General features: G+C 48.8%; 1 protein-coding gene across 1 annotated transcript in view; it reads right to left on the reverse strand.

Annotated features, from left to right (window-relative positions):
- Positions 1 to 20,765, reverse strand: part of LOC115083229 — a 509,967-nt gene that overhangs the window by 386,836 nt on the left and 102,366 nt on the right. Inside the window, exon 4 of the mRNA XM_029587038.1 lies at positions 5,048 to 5,119. Coding sequence (XP_029442898.1) covers positions 5,048 to 5,119 — 72 coding nt within the window. The remainder of the gene's footprint in view (positions 1 to 5,047; positions 5,120 to 20,765) is intronic.

Genomic DNA, 20,765 nt, shown 5'->3' on the forward strand with positions numbered 1-20,765 from the left:
CATGTACCGAACCAGATGGTAACACTCACACACTGTCTCACAGAAGCCCAGGAGCTGGAAGGTATAGGCCCTCGAGGAGCAAGTACCTGTTCCAGGGAAAGCTCTAAGAGAGTGATGGTAACTCACTGAAGTAGTTTGGCAGTAAAGACTTCCAGGCAGAAGGGAATTCAGCAACAAGTCCGGGAACATAGGCCCTCAAGGAGCGAGTACCGGTTCCAGTCTGTAACATGAAAAACAAGAAGAGAGCGAGGCCCCCGAGGAGTGGGTACCCCTGGTAAATCCGAGGAGGCAGAGTAGCTCAGATAGAGCAAATCCTTATCCTTGCTAACTCGATGTGTTAGCAAATACTGAGACCTTAAATATTCGTCTCGGGTGACGTCATCTTCGGGGGACGCCCCGGGGTTCGCACCATTGCCGGTATTTCAGTCGGGGCCGCGCCGCGCGCGCGCCCCTAGGCCTCCAGGAAACATGGCGATGGCAGCATCGAGCCAGTCTGGGAACGCCCGAGGACAAGTGGTAGGAGAACACCGTGGTAGCAAGTCTTCCTGTGAACGGAGAGGGAGGCACCAGAGAGGTAAGGAGGGCAGAGAGAGGGCATCGGGCACCGACGGACACAACAGTACCCCCCATCAAAGGGCGACTTCCGCTTCGGGTGCCAGGCTTAGGTTTAGAAGGATGTGCGAGATGAAGCATCTCTTTGTCCAGGATATTGGTCTGAGGCTCCCAAGAGTCTTCTTCGGGGCCTCAACTTTCCTCATAGAAGGTATTCAAAAGTCTTGTCTCTCTTACGAACATCCAGGACTTCTTCGACTTTGTATTCCAAGTCATCTTCTGCATTGATGACAGGTGGATCTTGAGTTATGGAAGAATTCACCGAGTATGAGTTGTTATCAGCAGCGATGGATGAGCTGCTGGGGACATCACTGAGATCTTCAGTGGAAGTGGCGAAGTTGGGGAACGACCAAAGCCCATTTCAAGTTGAAACACAATAGTGGATCTTCTAATTTGAAGGAGGGACTCCTCAGGTCTTCCACTAGATTTCTGAGAATGAAGTTGCCTCCTGTCCCTGAGTCCACCAGGACAGTAGTCTGAACCGTGATTGGTCCGTAGGTCAAAGAGACTGGGAGAGAGAGCGGAGGAGATGTCATGGTATGGCCTAAGAACAGTCCTCCTGCAGGACTTAGGCCCATCTGTTTTCCGGACAAATGAAGCATGTGGAGACATTATGGCCAGGCTGACCACAGTACATGCAAAGGCCGCGCTTCTTCCGAAATGTTCTCTCTTTGGAGGTCAAGCGACCGTGACCAAGTTGCATAGGTTCATCTGTATCAGCAGCAGGAACTGGAACCATCCGTGGTGTAGAGACAGCATTGGCCTGTTCAAAACCAGGTAACACCTTAGGCCGGAGTTCTTTCACCTTGTCCCGGAGCCAGTGATCAATCCGAATGGCTAAGGCTATTAATTCGTCCAGCGAGTCAGGTGTTTGGCAAGCTGCCAGCTCGTCCTTCAAAAGGTTATCCAGGCCTCTGTAAAAGAATGTCTTGAGACATCTGGGATCCCAGCATATTTCTGCCGCAAGAGTTTTGAACTCAATAGCAAATTCAGTCAATTATCTGTTGCCTTGCTTCAAGTCCATTAAAGCAGAACCGGCTACAGACATACGAGCAGGGTCATTAAAAACGGATTTAAACAAGTCCATAAATCCTTCTATGTCCTGCAAAATAGAGTCCTTGCGTTTCCACAAGGTGGATGCCTAAGACAGGGCCCTGCCATCCAAATAAGAAAGGATGTAGGTAGTCTTGGAAAGAGCTGTAGGAAATAGAGACGACTGTAAGGCAAAGTGCATGCAGCACTGGTTCAAAAAGCCCTGGGTCTTCTGGATTTCTCTGGAAAAGTGAATTGGAGCAGGCTAAGCAGGCAGGCTAAGAGAGACTTAGCAATGAAGTTGGCAGTAGAGCAAAAACTCATAATAAAAACATTTTTAAACATATCTGAAGCAAGAAACCTGTGAGGGAGTCAATTGAACCGTTAGATGATCAAAGGGTTAAAGGATATTGGGGAGATACAGGTTCCAGAGATGATTTTCAAGGGTGATGAGTCAGATGAACTGAAGCAAATCACTGTGAACCTGGAAGATGTGGTAGACCAGATTGAGAAACTCAAGAGTAGCAAATCACCTACACGGATGGTATGCACACCAGGGTTCTGAAGGAACTCAAAAATGAAATTTAAAATCTATTAGTTAAAATTTGTAAATTATCATTAAAATCATCCATTGTATCTGAAGGCTGGAAGATGGCCAATGTAACCCCAATATTTAAAAAGGGTTCCGTGGTGATATGAGAAACTATAGACCAGTGAGTCTGACTTCAGTGCCGTAAAAAATAGTGGAAACTATTCTAAAGATCAAAATCAAAGAGCATATAGAAATGCATGGTTTAATGGAACATAGCACAGATTTACCCAAGGGAAGTCACAAATATGCTTCATTTTTTTGAAGGGGTTAATAAACTTGTGGATAAAGGTGAACCAGCAGATATAGTGTATTTAGATTTTCAGAAGGCGTTTGACAAAGACCCTCATGAGAGGCTTCTAAGAAAACTAAAATGTTATGGGATAGAAGGCGATGTCCTTTCATGGACTACAAACTGGTTAAAAGACAGGAAACCCAGAGTATGACTAAATGGTCAGTTTTCTCAGTGGAAAACAGTGGAGTGCCTCAGGGTCTGAACTTGGACTGGTGCTTTTCAAAATATGTATAAATGATCTGGAAAGGACTATGATAAGTGAGGTAATAAAATTTGCAGATGATACAAAATTATCCAGAGTAGTTAATTCACAAGTGGATTGTGATAAATTGCAGGAGGACCTTCTGAGACTACAAGATTGGGCATCCAAATGGCAGATGAAATTTAATGTGGACAAGTGCAAGGTAATGAATAAAGGGAAAAATAAACCATGCTATAGTTACATGATGTTAGGTTCCATATTAGGAACTACCACTGAGGAAAAGTAACTAGGCATCATAGTGGATAATATATTGAAAATGTTGGCTCAGTGTGCTGCGGCAGTCAAAAAATCAAACAGAATGTTAGGAATTATTTATTTTATTTCCTTTATATGTGAAAAGTATAAAGCATACTGTAATAATATAAATCATATTAAATACAAGAAGTACAAATTTGTAATTCTGTCATTGTTATGGAACCTTGCCCGCGGGTCTCCCCGCGAGCAGGCACTCACCATGTTCCTGTTTTTCCTCTTCACCCGACGCGGCATTGACTCCGCCAAAGTCGAGCCTTGCTGTGCGGCTGGAGCTGCAGACTGTAGTTCTTCCTGCGGCCCAGAGGCCACCCTGGTTTTGTCCTCTTCATTGTGGCTGGAGCCACGGACTTTCTGCCTCTCTTTGCGGCACGAAGCCGCCGCTGACGTCTCTGTGATCTTCGCAGCCGGAGCCCGCAAGCCCCGGTCTGGATTAGCGGCAGGAGCCGCCGCTGGGGCCTCCCTGCAGCGGCTGGAGCCGCTGCCGTCATCGGGCCTGCTTCTCAGGCCAGCCCTGCTTGCTACGCGACAACGTTGGTGCAGGCCGCTGTCTGCGGTCCTGCCCAGCTCCTGCTTCCTTCCCTCTAGGCACCGGCACGCGCCTCTTCATAGAATTTAAAGGGCCAGCCACAGGAAGTGTGGCTGACCCCACCTAGGAATGGATTTCCTGCCTAGCCCTATAAAAGGGTTGTCTTCACAGTACATCTTATTTTATTTATTTATTTAAGTTTTTTATATACCAACATTCAAGACGGTGGTCCCATCATGCTGGTTCACAAGAAACAGGGGTGAAACTTTACCATTTAACAAAAGTGCAGAAAAGCAGTTACATAAAACAAGGCCTTGCATAAAACATGGCCTTGCATCGGAGTTACTTCACTCTGGAGGCTCCTGCCTGCCAGAGCTCCATCAGGTCTTCTATCTTCTCCATGGAGTTCCTCATCTCGTCTCATCTGTTCCTCGTCATGCCATGTCTTCGTGCCTGAGGTCCTCGTCCAGGTGTCCTGGTGTTTTGTCTCCTGGTGTTTCACCTCCTGGTGTCCTGCCCTCCTTGGAGTTCATGTCAACGCTCCTGAGCCTTCTGGTTCTGTTCGGCCTGGCTGCCTCGGACGACGTCTTTCCCGGGTTGGAGTGGCCTACAGGTGGACTGGTGTCCTGTGCTCCTGAGCCGTCTCGTCCTGCCCGCCTTTGTGGAGCTCCAGGCGACTTATGGCTCCGTCGTCGAAGTTCTGCCTTGGCTGGATTCTCCCCTGCGCCCGTCCCATTCTCAGCGTGGTCCGTGACCAGCCTCCTTGGGATGTGTAGGGCGCGCAGTGGGACAGGGTGGTCCGCGACCAGCTCATTGGGTCCGCCCGTGTAGGTGGGCTGAGTAGGGTGCCCTGAGAGACAGTGCCAATGTCCTCCTGCCCAGCATCTTGTCTTGTTTGGATTTCAAGTTCCTCATCATGTCTGCACTTCGGAGTCTTGTCCCTGATGCCATTGCATCGACCACCCATTCCGTGATGTCTTCGCATCAGCCCTGGTGTTATGTCTTCTATAGTCCTGGTGTCATGTCTCAAAAGTCCTGGTGTCATGTCTTTAAGAGCCCTGGTGTCACATCTTCACCTTCGTCATAGTGTCACGTTTTCATGTCAAGGCCCGTCTACCCTCATCCTCAGGCCAGGCCTGCTGCTCCATGCCGTTCCAAGCGGCAGGTCCGAAAGGGCTTGGAATGGTCGGAGGACCATTCGCATTCCAACATCATCCTGTTGTTGGCCTTGGGAGCTTGCAGGCCTGGCAGAGGGTAAGACCGTCTGCCATAGTGGAACACGCCGTCAACCCTCGGTTTGGTCCTGGATCCGTCTGGGGTCGGGTTGAGGCCCAAGGGCACACTAAACACCCCCGTTCTCAACAGTCATGGAGTTACATTAGAAGTCAAACAGAATGACATACAGAAGAATCTGCTGCTTCCCAGATATTGTATACACTTATCACTAAATAGGATATCATTCATTGGTCAACATACCAATTGTGCTTGTGTTCGTTGCTGAATAGGATATTGTGGCTGCTCAGGTCCCCATTTGAAAGCTTGTTGCATCTGAAATACAAGAAGAAGAGGTTGAGGAGGAGGAGCCTGAGGAAACTAGAGGCAGTTGCACGAAGTCTGAGAATAAGGCCTGCAATTCAATCCCTGTGGATCTCTGGGAACAATACCTTGTTCTTTGCAATTTGGTGGCTGTTGAACCATTAGCAGGAAGACCCAAGTAGGACATTCATTAATACTCAGTAGTTGTCTGTGTTCGACTGATTTCTTAGAGATCCTGACCCTGGAGGAAACCTGATGTGAGTACTGCTAACTAGACTTGTATATAGTTACTTACAAATTAAATTAATGGAGGGGGGGGTATATGTGTAAACTGACTTTTGAAAATTGTTTGGGGGTGGAGTTGGCCATGGAATAGTACAAACAGCTCATTTATGCATGTACTTTTCCTTGCAATCAATGTAAGCATTCTAGGGAGAGGGGGTAGTAGAGTAGGGTGGGAAAAGTATTTGTATGCATATTTTTTATTTTCAAAAGTATGTGTGTAAATGTACACACAGAAAGTTACAGCTTCTCAGGATTATTCAACTTATAAAGCCACAGGCATAATTTCCTGCGTGCACGTTTATGCATGTACCATTACAACCCAGGAATTTTCACAGCGGATTTATGCGCATAAATGTGCTTTGAAAATTCAAGCTACATGGACTGCTGAAAATTTCCTTCCCACTGTTCAAGAGAAGATACAATCTTTATTTATTTATTTAGCTTTGATTTTCTGCCTTATCCAATACAAGAAACTTAAACTGGATTACAGTTCATATATTTCAACAATCTATTACAATGTAAATCAATACACAAAACTCCTGAAAATAATTAACATACTTACATTAACTGCCAGAAATCAACAATCCAAAAGTAATGGAAGGGCATGCCAAAATCTGTCTCTCATGAGCAGTGTTTGTCCTTTTACCTTTATAGCGTCAGTGGCCTGAGCTACCCAGCTTGTGTGAGTCAGAGGTCTCAACATACCCTGTCCCTTTTTGTGATGTATGTCCATAGGTGGGTTAGTGAGGTGTACCACTCCCCACTGGGCGGGGCCAGCTGAGTTAACAAAACTATTGTGCCCGTGTAACACAGGGAGGTCTTTTTTGGAAAGTCAGTCATAGCACAGAGATGAGGGAAGGAGTGTTTCTCCTTGCAAAGGACACTTGGTGGCTCTGTACATCCATAGAGACAGAACAGGAAGAAGTGAGCTCTCTATTGGGTAAAGAAGTGCCTGGAGAGAGGGAGAAATTGAGGCGTCCAAGATGGGGGAAGTCCTGGAACTCCAGTGGGTTCTGAAGAAGCATGTATCTGAAAGATTGGAGTCTGAACAACCAGGGAAGAAGGAATCATATCAGAAACAGAGAAGTGAGAGGATTGTCTTTTAGGAGCATCAGAGGGAAGCTGCATGCTAGGGGAAGATCTAAAGGAGTACCTGACTGGCAAAGAATTCAGAAATGAGCCCCCGTGTTGTGTCTGACAAGAGAGAGTGATAGAACAAAGAAGATAGTATGCCAACAAAAAAGATACTGGCAGGGCCCAGGGAAGAAGATTTCCTTTCCCAAGGAGTTTACTAGTTGTTGGATTTTGGGAAGTGTTTTGAAAGAAGATTGAGTTCATTTATATATCTCATTTTTGGACTTTGTTTTAGCCTATCATTAGCAACAGTAAAAACTTATTTTTTGGAACAATAGTTTTTGAGTCCATGAGGTGTGTTGACTTTTTGCTGGTCTGGTGTATTGGAAAAGCCCGTGTGAAGATAAAAATCATAAGGACCTTGAAAAGCAAATCTTTTCCTCACTGTGTGGGAGTCCCGGGAGGTCATGGAGTCTTGTTGTTCTGTGACCTCCCTGTACGGAAAAGAAGCACAAAGACCCGAGTTTTGCAGTTCAAAAACACGGACTTTGATAAAATGGGGAGGTACCTGGAGGAAGAATTAAAAGGCTGGGAGAACGAGAGAGATGTGGAACAACAGTGGACCAAACTAAAAGGAGCAATTACCAAAGCATCTAATCTATATGTTAGAAAAGTAAAGAAAAGCAAAAGAAAAATGAAACCTATGTGGTTCTCCAAGGAGTTGGGTGACAAAATAAAGGCTAAAAGAACAGCGTTCAAGAAATATAAAGGATCCCAAAGGGAGGAGCATAAAGAAGAATATCTGGTAGAACTGAGGGAGACGAAGAAATTAATCAAGACAGCAAAAAGTCAAGCAGAAGAGAGGATTGCCAAGGATGTAAAGAGAGGTGACAAAACATTTTTCAGATATATCAGTGACAAGAGAAAAGTTCAAAGTGGTATAGCGAAATTGAAAGATGGAAAGGATCAATGTGTGGAGAGAGACGAAGAAATGGCAGAAATATTAAACGAATACTTCAGTTCTGTGTTCACTAAAGAGGACCCTGGAGAAGGACCGTCGCTAGTTAACAAGAAACTGGAGGGGAGTGGAGTAGATGTAACTCCATTTACAGTAGAAAATGTATGGAAAGAGCTGGAGAAACTGAAAGTGGACAAAGCCATGGGGCCTGATGAAGTTCATCCCAGGATACTGAGGGAGCTCAGAGATGTGCTGGCGGGTCCGCTGTGTGACCTGTTCAATAGATCCCTAGAAACGGGAGTGGTGCCGAGTGACTGGAGAAGAGCGGTGGTGAGCCCGCTTCACAAGAGTGGGAACAGAGAAGAGGCTGGTAACTACAGACCGGTTAGCCTCACTTCAGTGGTGGGAAAAGTAATGGAGTCAATGTTGAAAGAGAGAATAGTGAACTATCTACAGTCGGGAGAATTGATGGACCAGAGGCAGCATGGATTCACCAGGGGAAGATCCTGTCAGACAAATCTGATAGACTTTTTTGACTGGGTAACCAAGGAATTGGATTGAGGAAGAGCACTTGATGTCATCTACTTGGATTTCAGCAAAGCTTTTGATACGGTCCCGCACAGGAGACTGGTGAATAAAATGAGAAGTTTAGGAATAAGTGCCGAGGTGGTGGCCTGGATTGCAAACTGGTTGATGGACAGAAGACAATGTGTGATGGTAAATGGAACTCTCTCTGAAGAGAGAGCGGTTTTAAGCGGTGTACCGCAAGGATCCGTGTTGGGACCGGTCCTGTTCAATATCTTTGTGAGCAACATTACGGACGGGATAGAAGGTAAGGTTTGTCTTTTTGCGGATGACACTAAGATCTGCAATAGAGTGGACACGCCGGAAGGAGTGGAGAGAATGAGACGGGATTTAAGGAAGCTGGAAGAGTGGTCAAAGATATGGCAGCTGAGATTCAATGCCAAGAAGTGCAGAGTCATGCATATGGGGAGTGGAAATCCGAATGAACTGTATTCGATGGGGGGAGAAAGGCTGATGTGCACGGAGCAGGAGAGAGACCTTGGGGTGATAGTGTCTAATGATCTGAAGTCGGCGAAACAATGTGACAAGGCGATAGCTAAAGCCAGAAGAATGCTGGGCTGCATAGAGAGAGGGATATCGAGTAAGAAAAGGGAAGTGATTATCCCCTTGTACAGGTTCTTGGTGAGGCCTCACCTGGAGTACTGTGTTCAGTTCTGGAGACCGTATCTCTGAAGAGACAGAGACAAGATGGAGACAGTCCAGAGAAGGGTGACCAAAAGGGTGAATGGTCTTCATCGAATGACTTATGAGGAGAGATTGAAGAATCTAAATATGTACACCCTGGAGGAAAGGAGGAGCAGAGGTGACATGATACAGACGTTCTATTATGTTCGTGGACCCTTGGGCTGGTTAGGACAGAGGATGAAGTGCTGTAGGAGTCCACAGCAATCGTCCCAACCAGGAGGCGGTTCGGAAGTTTGAAGCAGGCTGAGACCCCGGACGTATGGTGGAGCCCTATGCGACCCAGGACTCGGTACCCTGTGGTCGGGCCGACGAAGTGGGAGCCTGAAGATTGGAGAGTCTTCACCCTGGAAACCAACACTCCCCCGGGAGAAGCCCTTAGGAGCCTGGTTGCTGGGACTTTAGGAGATTCACCCTGGAAACCGAAGTCCCCCCGGGAGGAGCCCGTAGGAACCCGGTCGCTGGGACTTAGGCGACTTCGGAAGGTGAGAGTGGTCCGGATGCAGGCGCCTCTTGCAGGTCGTGGTTCCGGACGGCTGGTGCCTCCAGCAGGTCATAGGAAATCCAGAAGTCGGTCTTGGAGTCGGAGTCCAAGGGCGGTCCGCAGCCAGTCCAGGGGTCGGTATCCAGAGAGGGGTCCACAGCCAGTCCACGGGTCAAAGCCAGAGTGGTCCACTGCCAGTCCACGGGTCGGAGCCAGAGAGCGGTCCACTGCCAGTCCAAGAAGTCAGAGCCAGAGCACGGTCCAATACCAGTCCACGGGTCGAAGCCAGAAGAATCCACAGCAAGGGGAGCAGACAGGAGCGGGACGAAGACAATCAGGAATGCAGCAACACAGGCAAAACCCAGGAACCTTGTTGCAAGGCAAAGGATCTCTTCTGAGCTGCAGGGTGATATACCCTGCAGCGTCTGACGTCATCCGCCGGCATTTTTTAATCTCCCGCGCTGGCCCCTTTAAGAGGGGAGTCCTTGTGCATGCGTGCACCTGGGGGACAGAGCCAATCGCGGACGTTGGCGGCGTCTCCTTCGCGGTGGGGACGCCGCGGGAGGAAGCGCTGCAGGCCCGGGGGGCTGAGGAGCACCTCGGACGGATCGGGCCGGCCTCGTGGTGAGTGAAGGGACCGGGGCACAGCCCGGTCCCGTAACACGTTCAGATACTTGAAAGTTTTAATGATCCAAAGACAACAACAAACCTTTTCCGTCGGCAAAAAATCAGCAGAACCAGGGGTCACGATTTGAAGCTCCAGGGAGGACTCAGAACCAATGTCAGGAAGTATTTCTTCACGGAGAGGGTGGTGGATGCCTGGAATGCCCTTCCGGAAGAAGTGGTGAAGACCAGATCTGTGAAGGACTTCAAAGGGGCGTGGGATAAACACTGTGGATCCATAAAGTCTAGAGGACGTGAATGAAGAGTGGGTGGCTCAAGGGGAATGACGGCTACTGCCTGGAGATAATACCCTTATTCAATAAACATACACACGGTTAATGCGACTCCAACATTGCTCTAAGCTTCAACAGCAAGACGAAACGTGGAAAAAGATTTGCATTCACAAAAAAAGTGGGGAGTAGCTTGCTTGTTACGGCGGTTACTACCCCAAACCAAATAAGCCAAGTACTTCACTTTCAATGCATATCCAGCATTGCTCTCTGCTTCAACGGCAGGCGAGAAAGACTGATACATCACGCATATCCAGCGCAGATACTTCACTTTCAATGCATATTCAGCACAACTCTCTGCTTCAACGGCAGGGGAGAAAGTCAGATACTTCACTTTCAATGCATATTCAGCACAACTCTCTGCTTCAATGGCAGGGGAGAAAGTCAGATACTTCACTTTCAATGCATATTCAGCACAACTCTCTGCTTCAACGGCAGGGGAGAAAGTCATATACTTCACTTTCAATGCATATCCAGCATAACTCTCTGCTTCAACGGCAGGGGAGAAAGACTGATACTTCACACATATCTAGCGTAGCTCTCTGCTTCAACAGCAGGGGAGAAAGTCAAATACTTCACTTTCAATGCATATCCAACATAACTCTCTGCTTCAACGGCAGGGGGAATGAAGAAAAGTAGATCTATATACAGACAACAACGAACAAGGTCTGAATTATTTAGTCTGGGTAAACAAATAAGCATGGGTATAGCTTGCTTATTGCGGCGGTTACTACTACTACTAAGCTAGATATGTCACTGAGAGGCAGTTCCAACACTGCTCTCTACATTAATGGTGGGGATGGAAGGGAAATAGAATCAAAAGGTTACTAACAGCCAAGAGTAACAGATAAGTATGAGAAAAAAAAAAGTGCAAAACTTGCTGGGCAGACTGGATGGGCTGTTTGGTCTTCTTCTGCCATCATTTCTATGTTTCTATATGTCCCCATACCCAAGAGCTGACCAGGAATGGGGTTACAATAATACATTATTCAACATTCCAACCTGTCTGCTAGCTTTACATAACTCTCAATCTGTCCTTCATCCCCACTCTTTAGGCGACTACACATTTGCCTCACCTAAACAGGAAATTCAAGAAATGCCTCAGCGGAGAACCAGGTCTTCACATTTTTTTTGTAAATCCCAAATAGCATGGTTTCTGAATTAATCTCTAGAGGACCAAATTCCAAACAATTGGTACCACATACAGTATGTGAATGCTTTATGTTGGATGATTTCGAGTTTCACCTGGGAAGGAGATGACACTAATAATGTCTGTTGTGAAAAGCAAAGTGCTCTGTGTGGGGTATAATGGTCAAAAAGCTCATGAAGATAGAGTGGAACTGCCTTCATCATCACATAATAGGGAGCCAATCCAACTCCTCCAGAATTTGTTTAATATGGTCCCTAGCTTGTACGCCAACCAATAATGTCTCTACTATATTCTGGAAGAATTGCAACCATTTTAATGAACCCAGTGTTAGACCATGATAAAGGGAAAGCAGAGTTGCTTACCTGTAAGTCCTCACATATGGATGGTAGTCCTCACATATGGGTGACATCATCAGGATGGACCCCAAACATGGAACACTTTTGTCAAAGTTTCTAGAACTTTGACTGGCACCTACTGGGCATGGCCAGCACAGCACCAACCTTGCATCTAGCAGGGGTCCCCCTTCAGTCTTGTAGTATAGCAAAAGTATGTGCGAAAAATAAAACAAGAAAATGTAAATGAACCCAACACCGTGGGGTGGCGGGCGGGTTTCGTGAGGACTACCATCCTGCTGTCCTGTGAGAACACCTGTTACAGGTAAGCAACTCTGCTTTCTCACAGGACAAGCAGGATGGTAGTCCTCAGATATGGGTGAGTACCGAGCTGAGGATGCCCGAGCAATGCACCAAATGCACCCAAAAGACGTGCAACAGGCACAAAAACAGGGGTGGAATTTAGTTAGGAGGGCATCCTGAACACTAACGGGTCGGTGGAAGGATGTTGGTAAGTTAAACTGAAAATAAGTTGTGTAGAACAGACTGGCTGAAGATGGAACCTTGTCTGCCAGCCTTATCCAAGCAATAGTGGGCTGCAAAAGTATGGAGTGAACTCCAGGTAGCAGCCTTACATATGTCAGGAAGGGGCACCGAACTGAGGTGCGCTACTGATGTCACCATGGCCCTGATAGAGTGTGCTTTCACACGGTCTTATAGTGGAATGCCTGCTTGCTGGTAACAAGAAGAGATACAGTCCGCCAACCAGAAGGAGAGGGTCTGCTTTCCCACAGGATTTTCAAGTTTGATGGTATCAAAAGACACAAACAATTGAGTGGATTTCCACTGGACTCATGTGAGTTCCAGATAGAAGGCTAGAGTATGCTTCCAGTCTAAGGAATGCAGAGCCTGTTCTCCTGGATTGGAATGGGGCCTGGGAAAAAAGGTAGGTAGGATAATGGATTGATTAATGTGAAATTCCGATACTACCTTTGGTAAAAACTTAGGGTGAGTGCGGAGCAGTACCCTGTCATACAGAATTTTAGTGTAAGGCGGGTAGGTAACTAATGCCTGTAATTCACTAACTCTGCGAGCGGATGTGATCGCAAGAAGAAAAACTACCTTCCAGGTGAGATAGCGGAGATCACAGGAGTGAAGAGGCTCAAAAGAAAATTATTTCTTACCAGCTAATTTTCGTTCCTGTAGTACCATGGATCAGTCCAGACGGTGGGTTATGTCCCCCGTCCAGCAGATGGAGTCAGAACAAAAAACTTGGGGGGAAGTACTATATAACCTCACCTCCCTTGCCTCAATCCTCAGTAACTAGACTAGCAAAGCCAAGAAGAGAAGAGACAGAGGGATCAAGTAACTAAACGCTAACAAGGCAACGTTAAAGAATTTTATAACTGTCGTAAAAAACCCCAAGAAGAACTTGCAAACAGAATGGTGAGACAAACAGACCCTGGTTTCCCAGGGCACACAGAGGTAAGGCGGAGAAGTCACTCAAGCGGAGGCATATCCCAAGAAATTCCCCAAACCAGGGAGGGCATCTGGACTGATCCATGGTACTACAGGAACGAAAATTAGCAGGTAAGGAATAATTTTCTTTTCCCTATATGTACCAGCATCAGTCCAGATAGTGGGATGTACCAAAGCTTCCCTACTATGGGTGGGACATAGACAGCCCCGCTCGAAGGACTCTATCCCCGAAGGAACCGAAAACTGGTGCCGTACATCCAGACGATAGTGTCTCGCAAAGGTATGGAGAGACTTCCATGTAGCCGCCCTGCAGATCTCCTGCGACGACACCGCAGTGCTCTCTGCCCAGGAAGTAGCTTGAGAGCGAAGGGAGTGCGCTTTGACAGCCAGCGGAGGGCGCCTCCCGGCACCGAGATACGCGGCGGCAATCGTCCCCTTCGGTCAACGGGCAATGGTCAGTTTGGAGGCCATAAAACCCTTCTTAGGCCCCGACCAGAGTACGAACAAGTGATCCGACAGGCGAAACTCATTGGTGACTGCCAGATATTGCAGCAGACATCGCTTAACATCGAGTTTGCGAAGATCCCTGGGGTCCGTCGATGAAAAAGAAGGCAATTCGATGGACTGGTTAAGATGAAAGGCCGAGACTACCTTGGGAAGAAACGATGGAACCATGCACAAGGAAACACCCTCATCGGTAAAGCGGAGATATGGCTCTTGGCAGGACAATGCTCGACGTGCCGAGCTGATCGCTACCAGGAAGATCGTCTTGAAGGTGATATCCTTGATGGTGGCCACCCGGAGGGGCTCGAAAGGCGGTCCACTAAGGACACGGATTACCAAGTTGAGATTCCAGGAAGGACAAGGTGGTCACAACGGTGGCTTCAGGTGCTTAACCCCCTTGAGAAAAAGGAAGATATCCGGGTGGGTTGAGAGCATCGAGTCCCGCCCATTGTGAAGGAAAGCTCCTAACGCCGCCACTTGGACCCGGATGGAGTTATAGTCGAGGCCCAAATCCAGACCGGCCTGCAAAAATGAGAGAACCTGTGCCACCGAGGCGTGGGATGGCCGGATAGTATGTGCCTGGCACCATGTTTCAAAGACCTTCCAAACCCGCATGTAAGTGACGGAGGTGGACGCTTTTCGTGCCCGCAGTAGAGTAGAAATCACCTCCTCCGGATACCCACGATGCCTCAGCTTGCGCCTCTCAAAAGCCAAGCCGCAAGACAGAAGCGATCTGCCACCTCGAAAAATATGGGCCCTTGACGAAGGAGACGTGGGAGATGACTGAGCCGCACCAGGCCCTCCACCGCCAGGTGAAGGAGGTCTGCGAACCACTGCCGTCGGGGCCATTCCGGCGCCACCAGGATTACCGGACCCTGATGGCTCTCTATCCGCCGAAGTACCATCCCCACAGGGGCCACGGAGGGAAGACATACAACAGAATCTGCCGGGGCCACGGGAATACCAGTGCATCGATCCCTTCTGCTCCGTGCTCTCTTCTGTGGCTGAAGAAGCGAGGGGCCTTTGCATTTCCGGCTGTGGCCATGAGGTCCATGTGGGGAGTCCCCCACCGTCTTACTATCAGGCGCATTGCTTCCTCCGAGAGCTCCCACTCTCCGGGATCTATGTGCTGCCGGCTTAGGAAGTCCGCTTGTACGTTGTCCATGCCTGCAATGTGGGAGGCTGCCAGACGGCTCAAGTGTAGCTCCGCCCACTGCATCAGCTTGTCTGCTTCCAATGAGATGTGACGGCTCCTCATGCCCCCCTGGCGATTGATGTATGCCACCGTAGTCGCGTTGTCTGAGAGAATCCTGACCGCCCGGTGGCGGACCAGCGGGAGGAAGCCTTTCAATGCTAAGCGGACCGCTCTTGTCTCCAGGCGGTTGATGGGCCACTGCACTTGATCCACCGTCCAACGGCCCTGTATGGAGCTCGACCGACAGACTGCTCCCCAGCCGACTAGGCTGGCGTCCGTGGTGACTACCACCCAGTCCAGAACTTCCAGGGGTACCCCCTGTGCTAAATGTCGAGGGTCCAGCCACCAGCGGAGGCTGAGTCTTGTAGCGATCGGGATCAGAAGTACCGCCTGAAAATCCCGCGACACTGGCTTCCAACGGGAGAGCAATGCCCTCTGGAGAGGGCGCAGTTGCGCAAAAGCCCACGGGACCAGGTCGATGGTGGACGCTATGGTTCCCAGGACCTGCAGGTAATCCCATGCTGTGGGGGCAGGAAGCGCCATGAAGCGAAGGATCTGCTCGCGCAATGCATGTGCCCGCTCCAGACGCAGGAACACCTTGCCCGCCTTGGTGTCGAAGTGCACCCCCAGAAAGTTCAACGATTGAGATGGAGTGAAGTTGCTCTTGGCAAAGTTGATGTTCCACCCCAGGGACCATAGCAACTGCACCACCCTGTCGACCGCTTGAAACCCCTGGGTCAGAGACTTCGCCCGGATGAGCGAGTCGTCCAGGTAAGGGTGCATCAGGACACCTTCCCGGCGAAGGGCCGCTGCCACTACTACCATGACCTTCGTGAAGACGCGTGGAGCTGTTGCCAAACCGAAGGGAAGGGCTCGAAATTGAAAGTGCTGCCCCAAGATCTTGAAGCAAAGATAGCGCTGATGAGCCTGAAGGACCGGGATATGAAGGTACGCCTCCATGAGATCCAGGGAGGCGAGAAATTCCCCCTGATGGACTGCTGCCAGCACCGAGCGCAGTGTTTCCATACAAAATTGCGGGACCCTGAGGGACCTGTTGACAGTCTTGAGATCCAGAATGGGTCGGAAAGTGTCTTCCTTCTTGGGCACCATGAAGTAAATGGAATAATGTCCCCGACCCAGCTCGGAGGCGGCCACTGGGACTATAGCCCCCAGAGAGAGTAGGCGGTCGAGGGTCTGCCGAACAGCCCTTCGCTTGTGAAGGGACCCGCATGGGGAGAAGAGAAATCTCTCCCTGGGTGCGTGGACAAAATCCAATGCATAGCCGTGTTTTAGAATATCCAAGACCCACTGATCCGACGTGATTCGGACCCACTCTTCGTAGAAGAGGGCAATCCGACCTCCTACCCGGGGAGTCGGTTCGTGGGTCAGCCTGGCATCATTGAGATGATTTCGAGGAGGTACCCGGGTCCTGCCCTTCCTTGCCGGGCCTGCGGCCTCGAAAGAACCGGTTCCAGGTATGCGAGCGAGATGACGGAGCCTGGGGTGGCTGCTGCTGCTGCCTCGTAGTACAGGACCGGCGTTGATTGTGGGACCAGTACCTGGTGGAGTTGAAGGTTCTAGTATTTATTTATTTATTTAAGATTTTTATATACCGGCATTAGTATGCAAACATCATACCGGTTTACATTACAACTAAATACTGAAAGTACAATCAACGGGAGAGGGGGAGTGGAGAATGAGTAATTACAGAGTTACAGAAGTATAGAAAGTAAAAACAGTAACATTAAACGGTAACAGAAAGGCTATATACAGTGGTGCAACTTATATACAGACTGTTCAAGAGAGGGAATATATACAGGGTCCTGGAGGGGTTACAGGAGGTTTCTAATCTTAATGATGAAGGGATTATTAGGGACGGATGGGCGCATGAAATTGGAAGGGGGGAGGTAGATGGAAACAATTATTCTGGGTAGGCTTGTCGGAAGAGCCAAGTCTTTAGTTTCTTTCTGAACTTAGAGTAGCATGGCTCAAGTCTGAGTGTAGTCGGGAGGGAGTTCCATTGTTTGGGGCCTGCAATGGAGAGTGCGCGATCTCTTGTGGCGGAGAGGTGGGCTTTTTTAATAGGGGGTACTGTTAGGGTACCTTTGTTGACAGACCTGATGGGTCGGTCAGAGCGTGTGAGGCAAAAGGGTTCATCAAGCCAGTTGGAGTTGTAGGAGTAGATGGATTTGTGAATTATGGTTAGAGTTTTAAAGAGAATGCGGGATGCTATGGGGAGCCAGTGGAGGTCTTTGAGTATGGGCGTGATGTGATCAGATTTCCGTGTGTTTGCAATGACCCTGGCGACAGCATTTTGGAACATTTGTAAGGGTTTCGTGGTGGAAGAGGGTAGTCCAAGGAGGAGGGCATTACAGTAGTCTAGCTTTGAGGATAGAGTGGCTTGGATAACAGTACGGAAGTCATGATAGTGGAGGAGGGGTCTAAGTTTCTTTAGAACACTGAGCTTGAAGAAACCCTCTTTGAGAATGGAACTGATATATTTTTTTAGATTGAGTTGTTGGTCTAGAATTACCCCAAGGTCTCTTACACAGGGTTGGGATGATATGATTTTGAAGGCTGGGTCGTTGGAGATCAGGGGTTTAGGGGGTTGGTGTTGAGAAAGAAGGAGCAGTTCCATTTTGGAAGTGTTTAAGGCGAGGTGGATGTTAGTGAGGAAGTCATTTATGGATGCGAGACATCTTTTCCAAAATGCCAGGGCATCGGTAAGAGAGTTGTGAATGGGGATGAGGATTTGAACATCGTCTGCATAAAGGTAGAATTTGAGGCCAAGGTCTGTTAGAAGTTGACAGAGGGGAGGTGAGGTAAATATTGAATAAGGTAGAGGAGAGAGAGGAACCTTGAAAGACACCTTGGGACAGAGAGTAGAGTGTGGATTTGGCATTTCCTATTTTGACGGCGAACTTCCTGTTAGATAAGTAAGATTTAAACCATAGCAGGCCTAGGCCTGAGATACCTATTTCAGCCAGTCGGTTGAGGAGGTAGATGTGATTAATGGTGTCAAAGGCGGCTGAGATGTCGAGAAGGGCAAGGAGGTAGCAATTGCCCTGGTCCATGCCTCTGAATATGTGATCCGTGAGGGAGAGCAGGAGTGTTTCAGTGTTGAGGGATTTGCGGAAACCAAATTGGGCAGGGTGCAGTATTTTATTGTTTTCAAGGTATTCTGTGAGTTGGATGTTCACTATCTTTTCCATGATCTTGGAAATGAAGGGCAGGTTAGAGATCGGGCAGAAGTTGGAGGGGTCTTTGGGGTCTAACGAGGGTTTTTTAAGGAGGGGTTTAACAATCGCTTGTTTGAGGGCATCTGGAATGGCGCCTGAAGAGAGGGAGGAGTTAATAATGTCTGCAATAGGTTTGGCAATAGAGTTTGGGATGGAGAGGAGGTTTTTTGTAGGTATAGTGTCTGAGGGGTGAGAGGCGGGTCTAAGTTTTCTGAGAATTGATTCAACTTCTTTGGCGGACGTCAGGTCAAGAGTTTGGAGGGTAGAATTGGTAGGGGTAAATTGGAGGGGGGGCGGAAGGGGGGTCATGGGAGATGGGAGTTGGAATCTGAGGAGGATGTTGGTGATTTTTGTGAAGTATTGGGCGATTTCTTCACTTCTGGCAATGGCTTCATTGTCGGGGATGGGGGGTTGAGAGGACTTGGTAAGGTCGGCTACATAAGTGAAGAGAGCCTTGGGGTTATACATATATTCGTGGATCTTAGTAGCATAGAAATCTCGTTTGGTCTTGAGTGTGGTTATTCTGTAATGGTGAAGTGCAGATTTATAGCTTGAGGCAAGTTGGGGCGAGGGGGTTTTGCGCCATATTCTCTCTCGCTGCCTAAGTTTATTTTTTAAGGCTCTCAGCTCTGTTGTGTACCAAGGTTGGTGGTTTTTTGTAGATTGTTGTAGTTCTCGTCTGGAGATGGGGCATAGTTTGTCAGCAATATCAAGTGTTATGTTAAACCAGGATGTGATGGCAGTTTCAGGGTTAGAGCAGTCAAGGATTGGTAAAGCATTAGAGATTACAAGGGCAAGTTCATCACCTGAGCAGGGTTTCCTGAACGCAATAGTAGTGTTGCTTGTTGGGCTAGGGGTGGTAGGAGTGGTGAAGAGTAGGGAGGCTTCTATGAGAAAGTGGTCAGACCAAGGTACCGGGGAGCAGGTGGGGGGGTGGGAAGGTAGAAAACAGTGGTTAATGAAAATGAGGTCAAGGGAGTGTCCAGCTTGATGGGTCGGGGAGGTGACAATTTGAAGAGACTTATTGCTTGGAGAGCGGTGAGGAAAGTATCGTAAGAGGAGGTGAGGGGTGTAGCATCAACATGGAGATTGAAATCTCCTAGTATGATGGATGGAGTTTCAATGTTGATGTTGGAAGAAATGAATTCAATTAAGGGGGAAGGATCTCGTTCTATGGAACCAGGTGGGGCATATATAAGGCAGATCTGTAGTGTGGGGGATTTGAAAAGGCCGATTTCCAGTTTGGGGGTGAGGTTGTGAGTGCAATTTTGAGGTTGAGGTGTTTCTTGAAAGCTAGGAGGATGCCACCTCCTCTTTTTTTTTCTGGTCTGGGGATGGATAGGATTTCATATGAGTGAGAAGGTAGCTGGTTAAGGAGGACCGTGTCAGTTTCTCTGAGCCAGGTTTCCGTGATGGCACAGATATCTGGTTTACAGTCGGTGAGGAGGTCATTTAGAATGGGGTTTTATTTGGAGAGGGACTGGGCATTGAACAGGATGATCGAGAGAGTTGTGAGTCCTAGAATTTGGGTAAAGGGGGTCGTGAGGATGGGAAGGAGGGACTTGTATGGGGGGAAGGGGGCGGGGACGTCTGTTATGAGGGAGGTGAATGCAGGGGATAGGATGAGTGGACATGGTGGCGAGGGAGTAAAAAAGAGGGGAGGGAGTAAAGAGAAGGGGAGAGTTGGATTGGATGGGATCCAGTTAAGTGTAATGTAGAAGGGCAGTTTTAGTGGCAGTAAGGTTTGCAATTTCAAAGTGTACAACTGAGAGATATAACACAATGCAGATTACAATACTTACAATTGGGTGTAAGGGGTGAAGCAAATATTCAGCAGAAGAGCAGGGGTGAGATGTTGGTTGGATACAGGAGTGGAGGATAAAGGAGGAAGGAGACCTGTAGGTAGATGAGGTTAAAGGGGAGTGCAGAGAAGAGTTGTCATATGGATGGGGATGTACAGCGAGATCCTGTATGCGGAGGTGGAGATTGATCTTTTTAGGGGACGAACGAAGGGACGCACAAAGGGGCAGGCCCCTTTGACGCGCTCCTTAGGCACGCGACGCCGTGAAGCAGCTTTACTTTTAAATGTCTGCGCCTTCCGATGATGTCATCAAGGGGCTGTCTCGGAGGAGGTAGAAGGAGTGGCTTGATGCGGCGAGTAGGGCTGGGAAGGGCCTGCTCCGGACCCCGATGGGTCGATGCGCCGACAGTGGGAGCGAGGGCCGAGGTCGGGTCAGCCACGAGGACGTCCGAAAAGGCTGAGAAGCGGTCACAGCCTTACTTTTAAACGTCTGCGCCTTCCGATGATGTCATCAAGGGGGCCATCTCGGAGGAGGTAGGAGGCGCGGCTTGATGCGGTGACTAGGGCTGGGAAGGGCCTGCTCCGGACCCCGATGGGTCGATGCGCCGACAGTGGGAGCGAGGGCCGAGGTCGGGTCAGCCACGAGGACGTCCGAAAAGGCTGAGAAGCGGTCGCAGCCTTTCTTTTAAACGTCTGCGCCTTCTGATGATGTCATCAAGGGGCCGTCTCGGAGGAGGTAGGAGGCGCGGCTTGATGCGGCGAGTAGGGCTGGGAAGGGCCTCCCCCGGACCCCGATGGGTCGATGCACCGACAGCGGGAGCGAGGGCCGCGGTCAGGTCAGCCACGAGGACGTCCGAAAAGGCTGAGAAGCGGTCACAGCCTTACTTTTAAACGTCTGCGCCTTCTGATGATGTCAAGGGGCCGTCTCGGAGGAGGTA

This window comes from Rhinatrema bivittatum, chromosome 2, assembly GCF_901001135.1.
Source record: "Rhinatrema bivittatum chromosome 2, aRhiBiv1.1, whole genome shotgun sequence".
In the NCBI taxonomy this organism is placed as follows: domain Eukaryota; kingdom Metazoa; phylum Chordata; class Amphibia; order Gymnophiona; family Rhinatrematidae; genus Rhinatrema; species Rhinatrema bivittatum.